At 36.9% G+C, this 18,150-nt stretch overlaps 1 protein-coding gene across 14 annotated transcripts in view; it reads right to left on the bottom strand.

The window, feature by feature from the left end:
* ZMYM2 (zinc finger MYM-type containing 2) overlaps window positions 1-18,150 on the bottom strand; it is an 86,777-nt gene that overhangs the window by 12,620 nt on the left and 56,007 nt on the right. For all 14 annotated transcript variants that reach the window (XM_017831616.1, XM_017831623.1, XM_017831622.1 and 11 more), the window contains 7 exons: window positions 12,744-12,916; window positions 6,630-6,795; window positions 5,788-5,822; window positions 3,855-3,984; window positions 3,567-3,682; window positions 2,536-2,707; window positions 1,031-1,141 (listed from right to left, as the gene is read on the bottom strand). In XM_017831616.1, the coding sequence (XP_017687105.1) occupies window positions 1,031-1,141; window positions 2,536-2,707; window positions 3,567-3,682; window positions 3,855-3,984; window positions 5,788-5,822; window positions 6,630-6,795; window positions 12,744-12,916 (903 nt within the window). The remainder of the gene's footprint in view (window positions 1-1,030; window positions 1,142-2,535; window positions 2,708-3,566; window positions 3,683-3,854; window positions 3,985-5,787; window positions 5,823-6,629; window positions 6,796-12,743; window positions 12,917-18,150) is intronic.

An 18,150-nucleotide genomic window follows, 5' to 3' on the forward strand; every position in this document is an offset into this window, starting at 1 on the left:
TGAACTCTGCCCTAGACTAAAAAGCAGTCCTTCTCCTGCTACCACAAAGACTATTATCTCAGAAGCACTTCAGTGTAATCAATCTCTTACAGACTGCTGTTACTATTCCACTTTATTTCTTTTCTTCCCTGGTTTTCCTTTCTCATGTACCAAGCCTCACTTACAAAGACGGTTAAAAATCTAGTACACATCTGACTAGTAAACTTCCTAAAATTAAGGTCAGACTAACCCCCAGGCTTTCTTTTAAAACAGACATACAGCAAAGTGAGAAACCCAGTCTGGGCATCTACTATGGTTACCTATGGCAGAACACAAAAGGAGAGTGTCAACATTAGATACAGAAGCTACCCTGGTAAGGTATCAGTTGTATGTCCAAGAGAAGCTATGTCAAGAGGGACACTAACTGGAGCCAGAAAGAAGCATTCTTGGATCTTGGATTGATTAGGACATGGTGAAAAGAAACAGACACTGTTCCCTGCATTCTGTAGAGTGATAAAAAATGTACTATATAAAACCAAGAGCTTCTTTCAACAAAGGTCTCAAAGTAGTGATTTCGTTGCTTCAAATTCAAAGAATGCTACCTTTTTAAATACAGGTATGGACATTAACAAGATATTAAAATGTAATACAAGTGGTGTGCAGCATGACAATTGTCATTTCTGCTCTAAACCATGGAAATACCTGGCAACTAAAGAAGGCATTCATTACATTTTCCAAGACATATGCCAGCTGACTCCTTGAGTCTTCAAAACAGCTTTCCTAAATCCATGGTCAAAACAAATGATGCAGCCAAGTTCTCTGTGAAAGGTAAATTCCTTTTTTTTTTTTGCATTGTTTCAAATACTGTATTTAGAAAGATAGAAGAACTAATTCAGAAGTCCCCAGTCTTACAACAACATGGCAAAGTTTTACCTAACAGTCGCTCATGTGGATCCTGCAATCAAATTAAGTTTCTCTGAAAGGATGATTAAACAAGGTACAATGGATGCACACAATGTCACAGTATTTATTAAAATCACAGAAAAATTACCTCTTGGAAAGTCTATTTCAATATCAAGGTCTGGCTCATATGGAATATCAGGCAAGCTTATCCGTGACTCTGTTTCTGAGTTTAGTAGACTTGATTCAGCTATCACACTTGCTAAAAAAAAAAAAAAAGAAAAACTCTCATTATTTTAACCAACACAAGTGGTTCTAAAGCTGCTTGTCCTGCTCATCACCATCCTACATTTTGTTGTTATTGCAAACTCAGATTTACTTCTCCAATCTGACTTCCTTCAAACATAAAAGATACTTACTAGCTCTTTGTCCTCTTCATTAAGATGAGTCAGCAAAGCACACGTATTAAAAATCAAATACTGATGAATCTGGATCATATCAACCAATCACAGAACTCAAACAAGCTTGACAAACCTAACTATCTATTTTTCAACTTGATTCTCCCATAACAGAACAGATTTTCAAGTTTCTTTTTGTAGTATCTGTTTAACAAACATGGCAAGCAGGCAGGGAGAAACAAAGTTTGACCTCTTTCCAACTTCTGGCAAAGACAGATTTCTCCAAATTCAGTCCTCTGCAAATGAGTAAGCTCTGATGCCATATATCTACTCATTTAGCTGTACTTCACAAAAGAGAGCAAGGAACTGCAAGTGACAACTTTGCAGCACCACCAGAAATGTGCAGTTGTAGTAGGGGAGTGGCAATAGTTTGGAAAGCAAGAAGCCTCCTGGGACTGCAGCTCCACTGGCCTTTGTTCATTAATTTATCAACATTCTTTCAGACACCTGTTAAAAGAGCTTGAAAGAAACTCACAAAATTTCACCTGAGTGAAGGCAAATTTTCCTGGAAAGATACTAAAGAGACTTGAGGATTGTGGCAGGCAGAGCCAGGAAAGAGGAACAAAGAGACATGTAGACTGAGAAAATATAGTTACAGGATACATAAATTTTTATTATGAGAATAATATTGCTCAAGGACCTTTCAGTTTCACATGTTCTGTCAGAAAGTAGGTGCGCAAGAAGCTGAGAGGGAGCACATCTAGAACAGTTGAGCTGAAGTGTCCAAAGTGACACCCCATACCACAGAATGTCATGTTCAGTATATGAAGGGGAGTTGGCTGGGGAATCACTGAACGTTGCTTGGGGGAGGATGGGCATCTCTCAGCAGTTGGTGATCAATTGTACCGTGCATCACTTAGTCTTCTTGTGTTTTATTCTCTCTCTCTCCCCTCTTCACTGTACTTATTAGTGTTAGTACTACTATTATATTTTATTTTGTTTCAATTATTAAACCGTTCTTAATTCACAAAGTTTACTTCTTTCCCAATTCTCCTCCCCACCAGGTGTGGGGGAAGTGAGTGGCTGTGTGGTACTTAGTTGCCCTCTGGGGTTAAACCACAGGGCAACTTAATATAAGACCTCAGCACAGTACAACAGCACTGTTGTACTCAAACTTCCTCCACGAACCCAATGCTTCGCTTGATTCACACACATCCCCTAGCGCTCCAATGAGCCAAAACCTCACAAGGAAACTCACCGGTCACATCAGAAGCTTCCGCTTTTTCAGCATGTTCAGGCACCATCCCTGACAAGTTCAGTAGATCAGTTTCCAGAGGATCTGAGGGCACTTTTTCCCTCAGCTCTTCTATTGCTGCATTGATTTTCTCACTGCTACCCGGAGTAGTGGGTAAAAAAACTGGAACTGGCACCTGTGCAGACAGGGAGGCAGAGATAATAGAGAAAAGAAAAAAATGCTGCAACAAAGCATCAACAGTAGCCAAGACAGAAAAAAATTCTTCACTCCTCTTCTAAAAGACAGAGTTAATACAGATTAGAAATAAATCACTCAAATGTGAGCTAGCAAAAAGTGTTGACAGGTTAAAAAAGCTCAATATAAATGATTGGGAAGAGAAGTAAAAGCAGGAAAGAATACAGAAGAAAAAAATATGAGAAAATATAGGTCGTCAAAGAAAGAACAGAAGGAACTTTGAAACTTCAAACATGTCTGATTACAACTTCAGACTAACAGTTTGGACAAATCAGCATCCTGTTCTAATAGCTTGTTTGTGAACTACAGAATTTTAGGAAATCAGGGTTTTTTTTCCACCATTTGGATGAGACTAGGTACATAAGTGATAACAAAATAAACTTAAGAGTTATTTTCTTTTGCTGGTACAAGTTCAGGTTTTGGTATTTTTTCCTTTACTTTTCTTCCTTCTGTTTATCCCATGCTGCCATCCCTCCCCAACACAACTTTTTGGCTTCCTCATTACTAGAACAAATCTTGCTGTTGAAGGTTTATTCAGCAAACTCAAAGTATCAGTCAGAAGTGTTCCTTAAAAGTTCAGCAGCACAAGATTTTCACATTGAAAGCAGGCAGATAGGTACTAAAGAACAATCAGGAAATTAAGTGCCGCTGGCAGATTCTAATGCTTTTTCAATATATAGTGCTGCAGCATCCTGCAATGCTTTAGACAGACCAGAACAAGAACAGCCAACAATATGAAGTGGTCCCACACGTGCATGTGAATGGATGCAATTTTAAAATGAAGTTGAAGTCTCACTTACAGGAACAGGAACTGTTGTAGGAACAGGAACGTTTTGACTATACATATTCATAGGCACCGGAACATAGACAGGTACAGGAATAGGCACTGGGATATACTCTTTTTTCCAATCATCTTCTGTTAAAAGAAAAAAGAAAAAGGTGAACACTACCAGGTATTTAAATACATTTTACAACTGCCATTTAGGGAAAAAAAAACCCAGAACATTTGCAATATGTTCAAAGAAAATAACAGTTAAGAAAAATCTGCAATAAAGAAATTCGTAGTTCCAGCACAGTTCAGCAGTTACCTGTCTGACAAGATTTTGTCTGCATATGAGGTTTACAGTACGTGGCTTTTGTCATTGTCAAAGGCTTGCAAAGAACTGCCTTGTTCTTCATTTCTCTGTTAGGTGTTGGAGAAGGTGGTGGTGCTGAGCCCTGCAGACAAGCAAATAAGAGAACGCGCTGTTGTTCCACACTGATTCCAACATGAAGTTCTTGACTTAATGTACCAGTTGATACTTTTCATAAACAAGATATTGAAGAGGAAGCTCACAAAAGCTTAACACAACAGGACCAATTCATATTCTGTAATTTCAAGCTATTCTATATTCCTAGTAATGAGGTGCCACTGCCAGGAATGTAACATTTAGTTGTATTTTACTCAGTCAGGGCTAGCACTATGAATAACAAATTCTGGCTCATTTTCTTTTTTTTTACCCCCCCCCCTTTTTTTTGTTATTATTGTTTTTAAATTTAAGATAAAGATTTTTTTTTTACATTCTTGTTCAAATGAAAGTGCAATTTAAGCACTTTCATAACGTAAAAGTAATTTTAGCTGTAAAAAGAATTCACTATAAGCAGTATAGCAAACTATAGCATTCTTGAATTATGCTACAATCCAAAGATCCCATTTAAAAAAAAAAAAAAAGTACTTCTGAATAAAAATTCTCTAAACAATTTTTTAGTACCTAAAGTACGAACTTCGAGCTCCCCCTACTGGTTTTACAATAGCGACAACAAATACTTGGGGACATCCCATAATGCTCCAACTGCACCCTTACAGTCAAGAAGTAAAAAAATCCCCCTTGTTCCAGACATGGTTTTTGCACCCTAGCACCTGTTTTGGAACCTGATTTAAGAAACAAACTCTCAGTTTAATTCAGTCATATATATATAGGAAGACCATCCCCACATGTCCTTTTAAATACGGAAAGAAAGTGAAGTTCCAAGGGCAGCAGTACACTCTAACAGTTGTACACTTTCTAAAATATATTAAAAAATACTGTATCACACATAGCTTTGACATGGTCTTTAAAAATTTACGGACTGAATTAACATCATTAAACATAAAATACTAGAAATTTTAAACATGACAGTTTAGCCTGTCTGATGTTTCTAATTACCTAAGCAATTTTATTTTCTGTGTTTTTCATAAATATATTTATAATGCCATCAAAAAAATTTCACTTAAGTCTAAGATTTATCTTTAATGCCTATTTGCATTTAAAAGGTGAGTCAATTTTTTACTTGGTAAAAATAGGCAGTTCTGAGACCTTCCATGTGACAAATAAATCAAAACAAAACTAAGTTTCAAACAAAATACCCTAGGTTAACTGAAAACAATATTAATACTTTTGACAAGCTGACAAAAACCGAAACTGAAAATGAAGGCTGCTGCTTCACTGATGATCCCCACTCTCCCAGACAGCAATCCCGCAAAAGGTTAGTTATGCTTCCCTACTCTGCCACCTGCAGCAAAGCCAATCAGACCTTGACCACCTAGAGCATTCTGCTCTTGGGAATTATAAAATTTAAGATCTGAAGCATTATTTTCAGCCTTTCAAAGCTGAGCTACAATCTTCATATTTTAATTGGCCAGTGAAATTCTCTTCCATTTCTATACTCAATAAATACACCCAGTTGGTCTAAACATGTGAATAAGATACACAGTTTGTTGACTAACTTTTAAGCAACTCTTGAATGCATTATAGATGTAAAACAAATGGCTGATGATTTAGTTTCCCAGAAGACATTAAAAAGACGAAGTATGAATATTTTAACTACTGACGTGAAGAAGACTAAAAAACTCTGTAAATTATCATTCAAAGAGACCAATTTTTGTTTTTTAATAGCATCCCCTTAAGTCACCAAGATCTCAAGTTTAAAATATATCTAGTTATGTTTTTTATATATAGATATATATGTATGAGTGTGTGTGTGTTAAATATATGTACTTACCGTTATTTTTGTCCGGGGGGTTTGACAGCCCTGATCTAAAAGTATAAGGAAACATTTTTAGAATTGTTTTTCCCCGTCTTCAAAATCAAAGCAAATTTCAGTAAGCAACTCAAGACAACATCTCTGATCAATATAACATTAAATTAACAGCACTGATGAGCACTATATTGCAGGTGAGAACTGCACCCAAGACTTTTCCTTCACAGGCACCTCTCTACAACGGTACTGAGTCTTACACAAAGGCAAACACTAAATCAATGTTCTAGCCAGGTCTGAATACAAATATGAAAATAGTTATACAAAGAAGCTGTGTTGCCATAATTACATTAATTTAAAAGCTGATTTATATGAACTTTGCCTGACTTGCCCTAATATCATATAAATCTGCACTGAGTGTCCATCAGCAAATTTACACAGTACCTAATACCAACAGAAAGGAAAAAAAGCAGTGTGTTCCTCTTATCTGGATACTTTTATTCCATTCTCTTTTCATTTCCATTTCACTTATTTCCTTTTAATTCCTTTTAATTTATTTTTTTTCATTCCTAGTGCATTTATCTGCTCTCTGTGACCAAAAGGGATTTTGAGAAGTGTTTCCACAGAGCAAATAATGACAAACTGGAGCACAACGAAAAGAGGAAAACATTTTCTGTTCCCACAATGATACAATACTAAAGTTACACTTAACCCGAAACAGCTCAATGATGCCTCTCATGATAACATAAAATACGATAATCCCTAATGCAGTTTATCACAACAAATAAATAATTCATGCAGCTTTCAATTTTTCATTTAAAGGAAGCATCTTGTTCGACATTTATCAGCCATAAAGCAGCACATACCATAGTGTAAGTTCTCAGGTCCTTTTTGGGTTGCCAGATTTGGTTCGTTTTGTTGGCAGTAGAATCGGAGCAAACAGTGCTGATCGCAGAAGTGCTTCATTTCGCCGCGCCACTGCACCTTCTCTTTGAGAGTTCCTTGAGACTTACAACAGTCACACCGTACAGCCTTAATGCAAAGGAAGATTTTGACATTTTTAAACAAGCCTTGGAAAAAAATTATTTCTACATTTTAAAAGTTCACATTTTTAAGAGTACAGAGGACTCATTACCACTACACAGTCAAGTCTTGTTCATCTACAATAGTTATGCTACCTTCTAACTTGTGAACACAGGAACATCTGTTACTTCATTCTTCACTGTTTGCTGGGGGTTAACACCCTGAATAAATCTACTTTGTTTTAGTAATTCTTCACTAAGTTTTTAAAAATTGCTCACTTCTAAACAGTCAGCAAAAAAAAATTAATTTTATGCATCAATTTTAATTAATTCCATTGAAGCATTCTGCAAAACAAGAGCAGAAAGTGACGGACTCCTTAATGATCCTATTGAACTGAGGACAAATAGTTGTTTTTTCTTCCCCTCCAAAGTTTGGTGGGTTTAAGTCACCAACAGAATCACTTCTCTAGGTATCAAATCAGCCCTTTAGTGTAAATAGGTTTTATATTTTCATTATTTTAGTAGTCTGGCAACAATTTTAGATTCCAGTTCTTTAGTTTGTCCAAATTTCTCTCTGATTTATAAACCACAATTGCTCTCAAACTAAAGAGGGCTCCCCAAAATCTAGTTGGCACGTTAACTTGAAACTCGAACATTATCTTTCACCAGTCTACATGGTATTTCACGAGGCATCACAAGACAGATACTGGTTTTCTCCAAAATAGATTCCACTGCATTTAATCTGCCATGCTATAAATTATTATTTGAACAGTGGTGACCCCAGTTTCACATCTTCAACTAAGCAAAGAACTGTTTGCACTACAACTTGCCTCAATATTGTTTGCAACCTCCACCCTAAAGCAGACCTTAAAAAAATAAAAGCTTTATAGATGCTCAGGAATCCAAAGTAAGTCAACCTAATAACATAGCCAGAAGAGGAAGAGGGAAGTTATAATATGCAACATAAAACATTAATACATAAAACCATACACAACATTGCAGTTATCACAAGGCTCTGATGGCTAAAAAACAAAACAAATCAAAAAGAAGTCCAATTGCAGTTTTAGTGACTCCAAAAACGTATGAACAGGCCAATTAGTTCAAATTTAAAAAATAATTAAATGTTTAGTTCCTTCTCTGTACTTGAACAGTCTGGCACCACTCTCTGGCAATGTAAGAAACTAAGCTCTCAGTTGTAATTTTCAAGTATTTAAAGATGATATGTAGAGACTCTATTCTAACAGTACAACCAGCTTTAAATTGGGAGCAATTAAAGCTGCAGCTTCAGGATCACCTCATGCTTAGCATCAGGTGCCCCTGGAAGGGCAGGTATTTCTCCTCCCCCCTCCTCTATGCAGGTGTCAGCAGTAATGCTCGGTACCTGCAGGGCACACAAAGTCAGAGACCTTACAGCACTGCATTATCCCCATCCTCCCTCAAATTTGTTACATTTATCACTTGGACTTTCCACTGATGCTGATCCACAGTTCTTTTTGCAGCAGATATCTTCTCAGTGGGACAAAAGAGCAAGTAAATTGTATTCTTGGAAGGGAGTGGGGAAGAAGATGAAGTGTAGAGTGTTGCCAAAATAGTCTAGACTTATCAGTTCAGGGAAGCTGTGAATTCACACCTTTAATGTAAATGCATCTTCCAAAGCCACCAAAAGACTAAAATACCAGTAGAAAAAAAAATATGTATAATTCACTGTAATTTTAAATCTCAAGCCCACCTAACACTGATTGACAGCTGACCCATGTACAGAAAAGCCAATCTATTCTGACCTGTTGCAAGCTGCTTGACTATCAAAGCACCACTTTTTGCTCAATTTTTTCTCTCCTTCAGAGAAAGAAAAATGGGTCAAATCTTGTCAAATCCAGCAACTACAGCCTTCCTACAGCAGGGCCTATTGTGACAGGACAAGGAGTAATGGTTTTAAATTGAAGGAGGGTCAATTTAGATTAGATATCAGAAAGAAGTTTTTTAGAATGAGGGTGGTGAAACACTGGAACAGGTTGCCCAGAGAGACTGTAGATAGCACATCCCTAGAAACTTTCAAGGTCAGGTTGGATGGGACTCTGGGCAACTTAATCTTATTGAAGACGCCTCTGCTCATTGCAGGGGTGTTGGACTAGAAGGCCTTTAAAAGTACCCTAACCTCAAACTCTTCTGTGATTCTATGATTCCTGTAACTGTTTTCTCCCTTTCCCTGTTTGCTTTAGGCCTTTGTCTCTCCTGAGCTGCTACCAAGTTAGTTTGGTAAAAAAAAATTTTGGTTTGCTTCCCCATGGAAATTACTACTCCTTAGCAAGTTTGAGATTCCTTTGTAGCGATGCCTCATTTTTCATCCCTACATTTGCTCCACCATAATTCTACCATTTCCATAATCACGCTTACAGTCAGTATTATACACCCTTCCACACACTGAAGTTTCCTGCTACCTTCTTGCTCACCCACTGCCCTGACCATGACATTTAATGAAAGTAAATTAATGGTTATCATGACATTCTATGATTTTATGACTTTCTGCTTTTTCCTTCCTTCCCCTTTCCATTTGTTTTCATTTGGAATACTGTCACTATAACTGACTCTCCAAAATACCTGCCTTCAAGTCTGCTCTATCTCTGTTTCCAAAAAGCCCATCTCTACTTCCTGTGCTTCAACTGCATATTAAGTCCTTTGCAACTCATAACTACCTTTTGGTATATTTCTTTTCCTGTTTCTTCAGCATGTTCAAATGGGCATGGTGATTGGTGTAAAGCACTAATGTCTGCCCCAAATTTGGGTTAAAGAACAAACTTTTCATATGTGGGGCTTTTATTTACATTTTTAATCCTTCCATCACCTGTTCCTAAATGTTCTCAAATGGTATTAACTTGGCCTAATCTTAGCTGTCTATTACAACTTCAACTGCAATAAATAAGAAGCAAAAGATGTTTCTAGAGAGTGAATGATTATCAGAAAGGAGATCAACTGTTCTGAAAGAGTACTTACTGGAAATCGAGATGCCATCTACAGAACGGCTGAATTCAGATAAGAGAAATTCCACAAGGCTGTCTTGCTGCCTTTACCGTTTTGATTAACGCTGGCTCCAGTTTCAAATTTTACCACCGCTGACAATCACTGCTATCTGAGCTCACCAGCCACAATAATTTTTCTATGCCTCGCACTGTAGCTCCCCACCCCTACCTCTTTGCTGCAGACATCTGACCTCCACTGAATACACAGTTACCACTGTACATGCTGAGTCTAATCAATTCTCCACTGTAGCCTCGAATGACCTGTGTGCACTTCAGCTGTAGTACTTTCAGCAATGTTTCTCAATGTATGTTTAAAGAAACAGATTTCTGTGCTGTTCTCAGAACTGTATATTCTTTTTCAAGGTACTTTCAATGCTCTAGGATAACATCAAATGATTGAAATGGTCATCAAACATCAGGCTACTAAAGTCATTTATACTGAAATTCCCCTGGCATTTTTCAGATTAATATCTAAACCATTGCATGCAAGTTTAGAGGAGAATGTCTAATAACTTGGGGAGCTAACCTCAAGATACCAACAATTTTACCTCTTGTCTTGGAGCTGCATGGACACCATAGAGCAGAAACTTCCTCAGAAATTGGCACCAACTGGTAACTGTAGCTGCTGCCCAACAGATGATTAGGGCTGAATTATTGTTTTATATTTCAATGCTTCATATTAGTTTGAAAGGACAATTCTAGATAAGTCTGATTAACTTCTAACACTTCTAGATAACAGTTGTTGTGCTTCTACCATTGCTAACTTCTTTTGGCTTTTTTAGAAGAGAATTTTGGCATTCCGGGAAGTTCTCCCATAATACTTGATTATTTCTAAACATTACAATATTTTCCAGCTATTATTACATGAGAAAGATGTGTTCATAAAAAAAAGTAGACAAAGAAGATGGAGACAAACACTTGTTTAATGAACACAATGATGGTGTTAAAACATTACTAGGTTATTACTACTTATTTCTCTTCGTGTATACAGTCATTGAAACTCCAAAATAACACTGAACATTGCATAAATGAGACAAAGCTCATACATATGTAACTATTCTTTTAAGAAGCTAACAGACAAAACAGCTAATGAAGTACAAATTCGGGGAGTGGTCCTTATCTATTCAGTCTTCCTACATTTTGATCATCATCTATTTATGGCTAGGTAAGAATATGAGCTATTGAAGCACTACCAAATCTACGATATCTGGAGTGACTTTTATAAAAGTGGTGGAAGTTACGAGTAAGGAGGTAGAAAAAAAAAAAAAGACAATTTTAGCAAAAGACACAATTTCCCAAAAGTATTATATGTCTTCCCCATATAATAAATCCCAACCTTTTATAACCAAAACCCAACTACGTAAAGGCTTTAAGAAGCACTTGAAAAAAATGACCATCAACAATTCTTCATAATGAAACACTAGTTCCACTAGCAAGTGTAAGATTAAAAAAGTAGAAATATTTAACACCTCAAAATCATCAAAAATATCAAAAGTCACTAGTTACCAGAAAATCTGTTTAAATTGCCTTTTCACAACAGCATATCTAACCTTCCCATAACACTGTACCATCAAGCATTTCTTAAGCAGACTTCATGGGCCAATTATCCTTATCCCATGAATCAGGGTTATCCGAAGCCCAAGTTTTCAAGTGGTTCTCAAAGCTGAATCACAGTACAAGCTTCCATAGAAGCTTATGTACTTATGTACACTCCCAGACTATATTGTTTGCTGAATCACCAAAAGATTCTAAAGCACACCAAAGATTTATTAAGTTCTTCACCAGAAGGCACTTCTTATGCAGGGATAAATTTCACCCCATATCCCAAGTTTTAAGGCATATAGATTTAATCTTATTGTATGAAGTTAACATTTTAGTTAAGAACTTTGCAGCCAAGCTTTCTCCCCCTATTTTCACAGGAGACAAAAGAAACACATGGTCTTCAGTAGTTTTTTTTTAGGAATGTCTAACAGTACCCTACATACATTTTTCAAAATAAAGAATTTACAACATTTGGCTGTAACATTTCTGGAACCAGCCATTCCAAAATATCAGCTACGTCTTCATATTCAGTTCTTTTATGGTAGGTAGATCATCTTGAATTACAGGACTTGTATCTAGCCCTCTAACATTTCAAGTTTTTATTGCCTTCCAGGCTGTGTGCAGAGTTTTGGTACAGTGATGAATTTTGTACTGTCTTTTTGCAATTGCATCCACAACTGAAGTTCTTGTTTTGATATTATCAATGTAGCTTTCCAGGATGTTCACAACAGAGATCAAATATTTTATCCACGGTACTAATTGCAGGTTTTCATCTTTTTTCTTTCAAAAAATGTAAACAAAACCTCTTAATGTGAACTCTTTGCTGGTTGTGCTTCACAAGGTAGTTAAACTTCCAGAGATTTAGAAATAGATGCCATCTGTTTGATTTAAACTTTTATTAGAAATCCATTTGGTCTTGCTTTTCCCTTTGAATAAGCCTCTGCAGTTCAAACTGTGGAAGAGGGAAAAGGCAAAAAAGGAGGCAAAAACAGGAACAAGAAAAACTCCGCTAACCTAGTTTATTGTCAGTCAACTCAAGGTATCCACCTGCTACTAACAGTGTTTTCAACATTCTGAATACACATTTAAGAAGTTTTGACAAGAAAAATGTGGTATCAATTGAGAAAAAATTGGAGTTGTAAAGTAACATATACAAACATAGTAATTTCTTGGTTTTCTGTAACTCAAGACTTCCTTGCCAAATGAATTAATAAAATCTGATGACAGAAATGCTGCTCCTATACCTACAAAAAACTCAAACTAATACATTTGCTTATTGTATAGCAAATGGTTTGTTGAAGTAATCCATATTTGCTGCACAGTCCTTGAGATATCCTCACATGTGCATTTTTGGTTTTTTTAACTGTGGAGCTCTCGTCAAAAATTCTGAGTTACTTGCCTTGTAGTACCAGTCCTGAAATTTTTTACAGCACTCTTCACTGCAGAAATCTCTCACTACACCATCAAGTTCCTTAGTTGCTCCCTTTTTGCACAGCTGTGAGCAGTAATTACAAGAAACACATCTCAGTCCTAACCGTCTTGCAAAGTCTTGTTTATATAGCAGCTTGCAGCCTGGAAACAGATTTTAAACATTAGGAACAAAGTAATTTTTACAGAGAGATATCACAGTTAAGAGTTAAATATCAAAAATTAAATGAATACAACAACAGCTAACAATTGGGGCTTCAAACAAATTCAGGTTGCATAATAAAACTATATTTCAAGACATTTTTACCTGAATATCTTTCCTGCATAACTCTATGGTTTCCTATGATGCCTGCATCTTTTTTAACAAAACCCTATGCTGAACCTTTGCTTATCAAATCCCTGAATAAACAGTCAGGAAAAAAATACATAATTTTCTTTTAATGAAGACCCATACAGAAGCGTTGACTTGGAATTAAATTGCTCAGTTGCACATCCTCAGAATACTAGATATCCAGATTACACTACCTACCAAAGAAATACCTATCTTCATAGATCAACTTAATTTTATTACTACTTTTATTTATATTAATACCACAAATCACTTAATTTTTAAGAACGCTAATATGTACAAGATGACCTAAGAACTGAGGAGTTTCTTTAAAAATATGACTAAAAAGTAAGTAACGACCAGTACTGAAAAAAATTATGCAATAATAGGATTACACATGAAATTAGCGAAGAATTTGTATGCAATTAATGTTTTAATTTTTCTTTTCATATTGGGGTGGGGCGGAGGTGCTGGTTGTGTTGGTTGGTTGTTTTGTGTTTGGGTTTTTTTTCATTTGTTATGCAGTCATAATTTCAAGGTTGCCATAATGACAGCTATATTCTTCCATAATCTGATCCTCCCTCAAGCAAATTGGAAAAGACATTCTAACATATTAAATGTGTTAAAAGATGAATACTGTAGCTATTACTGAATATAATGTATTTAAACTACCTCAAATCTAGTGTCTATTCAGCTGATGCCTAAATCATATACCATATACCCCTGTAATTGTCCTAATTTTATAGAACAGAATGAGAAGACAAAGTAACTCTCTATATTAAACACTGGAAGGACGAGATAACATTTACACAGACCTAAGGTACTGCACCTGTTTTTATGATCTCGCAAATATCACAGGACCACCAAAGACCAGAACTCAAGTCTTCCAAGTGTCCACTCTGCAAGGGCATATGCATAGTCTAACAGATGCAGACTTCTGTACTTCCAGTACATTACAAAACTCAATATGCAACGTACATACCGCACTTCCTCTGCCATACAGAATTCAAAATTCAGTAATTTCAATTAAGTGACTTGTGCTGTTGTCTATTAGGGTTGAATTCATGTGTGTGAAACTGAGATACTACTTTTAAATCACTAAAAGCACAAGAATGTAAATGGAAACTGCAACAGACAGCATCTTCCAAAAGGTTATTGAGGAATGTTAACTTGCAATGCAACAAGCTTTGCTAACAAATTAAATTTGCTAGTAATTTCAAAACAAGACAATTATAGAATATTACACAAATAAGACATGGTAGGTAATAATAGTTTTAAACTAATTTGGATTTTAAATATACTGCTTTGAAGGAAATAACAATCCTAAAGATACCAGTGTGTGCAAGCTATTAGTTAAAAGTACCCATTAGAAGCATGCAAAATTTCTTGCCAGTATTTTTTCCTGCTGCTGTATCTCTTTATTACTGCATGGTACATCAGACTTTTTCCACTTCTTTACAATTCCAGAGATAGTTTAGCACCACAATGTATCCTCCTCTTCAGCTATGTCTTAGAAAAGCCATTCAATGCTGCATAAACGTTTCAAGGTTATAAATTAGTGCTACACCTCTACTACCAATCAGGCAACCCATGTCCACCTGGCTAAATAGTTTACAAAAAGGATTGACAAAGTTGACATTTTTCTTGGCTGCTAAACTAAAGGAAGTAAATTGAAGATGCTGCTGCTGTTATATTAAAAAAAGTTATCAGGTAAGAAATTTTCCATTCTACAGTCAAACATCTCCCACATCTCTGTGACTCATGGGAAAAAAATGAGCAGTGAACATTAAGTAAGGGGAAACAAAAAGTCTAACATTCCAGCCCTTAAGACCAAATGTCTGAAAAACATGGGTTTTTTTCAATACATCACTGATTGTAGGGGTTCTTGCTGAAGGACGCCTCTACAGCTGATAGAAAATCCATCTTTATAAAACTTGACAGTAGATTGTTACAACCGTGAAGACTGTTAAAATGGAAGTACAAAGGTTTTCTTTTGCAACATTATGAGCAAAATTCTTCAGATTTGTCTGAAACTTTTCCACATCTTTGTAATAGGTAACTTAATCTACCTGGCCAGGGAATATTTGGTTTAGCTTCAAGATCTTGTCATTTCAGACAAAGAGAAAACAAAACGCCTCTCCCTAGGTCCTTGGTGCTCTGTGCAACCTAGGATGCACATTTTTATGATAATGCTATGGTTTTGACAGGAATAGTAAGACTTTCTTTGTATGGAAAAAGGTATTTGCCTTTGACAAAACAGGTTCTGAGCTCCAACAACTTGGTCTCCATGGTGCACAATGGAAATCTTGAATCAACACAGCAGTAGCATCCATGATGGCTTTGCAGATATGACTATGAAGTGGGCTTTAAATTACAGTATGTTTCTGATGAGTAATACAAAAAGCACTGGTTGTCTGATCTTTCCAACATCAACACTAAAGTCCTGAGGATTTGGACAGCCTAACTCCCCTGGGGACTTGGGGTTCATGAGTATAAGCACTGCCTAAAACAAACAGCTGACAACCTGCAAGAGACTGAAATGGTTAATGGCTTAAACATTGTAAGATCACCAAAAGACTTCTGTCCACTGTAGCAAACTAAAAAAAAAGAGCTGCTCATCCAGCAAAGCCCACCCCTCCCTCAATATGCCCCCTAATTTGGACTGTGAAAGGACCCTGACATAAGATAAGGGGATACTATTGTCCAGCTATCCCAGGTGCAGAAGGGCCTGCATACCTGAAGCAACAAAATGGATTTCCAGATAAGAGAAGAGGCTGATAAGAGGCAAATCCTGCGGTGGAATATCTTTCTTATCATGCCAATGTCCTCCCTTACATGATGACTCTGCTGTGAAAATCCCTCCAGGGAGCATCGGAAGACATTTCACACCTAGCCTGGGCTATTCATCTGAGTTGATAGACCATAATGGACCATGACTGATGCTGACATAACAGGCAGCTGTAACTTCTTAGAAGGTGTCAGAGACTCATGGCATGTCCCCTGACACTAACCACTGTAAAACTCTCCGCCCCAGGAGAGGTACTAGGTGTTCCCACCTGAGCTTGCAGAGTATGAAATCTTTGAGTTTAGGGGGCCTTCCCCCACCCCCAATGGATCAAGACCATCACTTCAACCAATAGACACTGAAGCTGCAATACCGAGTTTCATCACTGGATCCAGCAGGTGGTGACTCCTTCCACCACTTTTATCCTTTCTTTCTCTTCCTTTCCTTATACATTCCCTTAAGTTTTATTTGTATGCTTGAACATTGCTGTATTATTACAGATGGTAACAACCAAAATGGCTACATACTTGTTTTCCTTTGAAACAAAATTGTTCTAAAATAAACCCTACATATATATATTTACAAACACTGATCATTCAGTGTTGTTTCACTCTAATACACCCCAAGGGATTTTTTAACAAGAAGCTGAGTTACCCTTCCCTTCTGGGGCGGGTATGAACACAACCCCAACATTTTGTACAAAAAGTTATGAGTAAAATCCCAAGTTCCCCAGGATTTCAGCTACAACACAAACACACAAGTTACAGTGTGACCAGATGGAAACCTCTAAGTGCTTTAAAGTGACTGAGAGAAAACAGCTCTTATTTTCAAAGAAAAGTGTAAGCACAGGTTATCTGCCTCAAGCTACATCACTTATGGTCTTTATCAAAGTTCTAACAGACCACTCTGTAAGTCAGCTGTCTTAGAAAGACCACTAAGGAGCATTTTCAGACAAAGTATCTCCAACTCAAAATCTGAAGCAGCAAAAAAGAAGTAGCTGTTTATCTCCTAAATTAACATAACATATCCTTAATTACACTATTAGAATTCTGGCTTCCAAGCAAAGCCCAATACAAAATCCATCTCTTCCAACAGTCCAGAATTTTGGTTCCCCACATAAATGGTGGAGAGAAGATAGGGATCTGAACACACCCAACAGAAGATTACTAAAAAGACAACACCCAACCAGTTCATCCAAACCTTTACCTCAGGTTCTATGTTAAGAGGGCTTCCTTTCTCTTGGCAGATCCAAGAGCTGCCAGGTCCAGCTGTGCAGTTGCCAGCACTGCAGAGTTGCCCATCGTAGGAAACCTGCTTCACTTGACTGACTGCAGACTCAGTGCGAGCAAGCTACTAAGCACCTGATTCTATTCTACCTAGCAGCACCTACCTGAATTAGAGGAAGTTCAGTACATTTCCACATCAAGCAGCTGTGAAAAAGGAATGCTGAACTAGAAATATTCCTGAGTCCTCAACACCAGTCTCTTTTTACCACAGAGAATAATATCTTTTATAGAGAGTAACTGTTCCATCCTAAAAGCAATTGGTTTTTTTACCTCTGAAAGGCTGTACTTACTAGACTATCTTTGTCCTTCAAGTAACATACAATACCTGCTGTTCTCTCACCTTGTAATAACTTCCACTGTTATCCATTAACAACTTCATCTAGAGAAGAATAACAACAGGCCTGTAGCATCACAAGTTAGGCCTTAAAGATTTCTGGAGTTATGTTCCACTCACGTTTTTCTGCTGTACCTCCCTCTGAATTGATTTGCATGCAATAGCAACCTCTTCCATACCCACATTCCCATCATCCGCTGTCTCTGGATTCATAAGAAACATCATTATCCTTAGGAAAACAATGCAATGCATCCAAATTTTGGGTCCTGCTTGGATTACTATTAAAGTAGACCTCATCCTCTTTATGTGACAGAGAAGCTGTTCCTTGCCTGTAGCTTAAGAATCTTTTATCATTATTCAATTCAACTTTTATACACTCTTAGTTTATCCTAATATTTTCTGATAATTAGATACTATCTCCTTCTGTTCTCCTCTCTCCTACTCCCACATAGTTATTCATGTTTTGCTTGTTCTTAAATCTTTCCAGGTTGATTATTCTTTCACGTTAATAAGAAGCATCTTTATCAGCTTTCTTCTTGTGCTCATAATCTCAGCGCCTTAAACTGCATCACCCCTTACCTGCAACAGCCAATTCTTCACTTAAAGAACTACCTCAAACCTCTTTAAAAGGCACAACAGTGGAAT

Source organism: Lepidothrix coronata, unplaced genomic scaffold (genome assembly GCF_001604755.1).
Source record: "Lepidothrix coronata isolate B3197 unplaced genomic scaffold, Lepidothrix_coronata-1.0 Scaffold194, whole genome shotgun sequence".
Taxonomy (NCBI): Eukaryota; Metazoa; Chordata; class Aves; order Passeriformes; family Pipridae; genus Lepidothrix; species Lepidothrix coronata.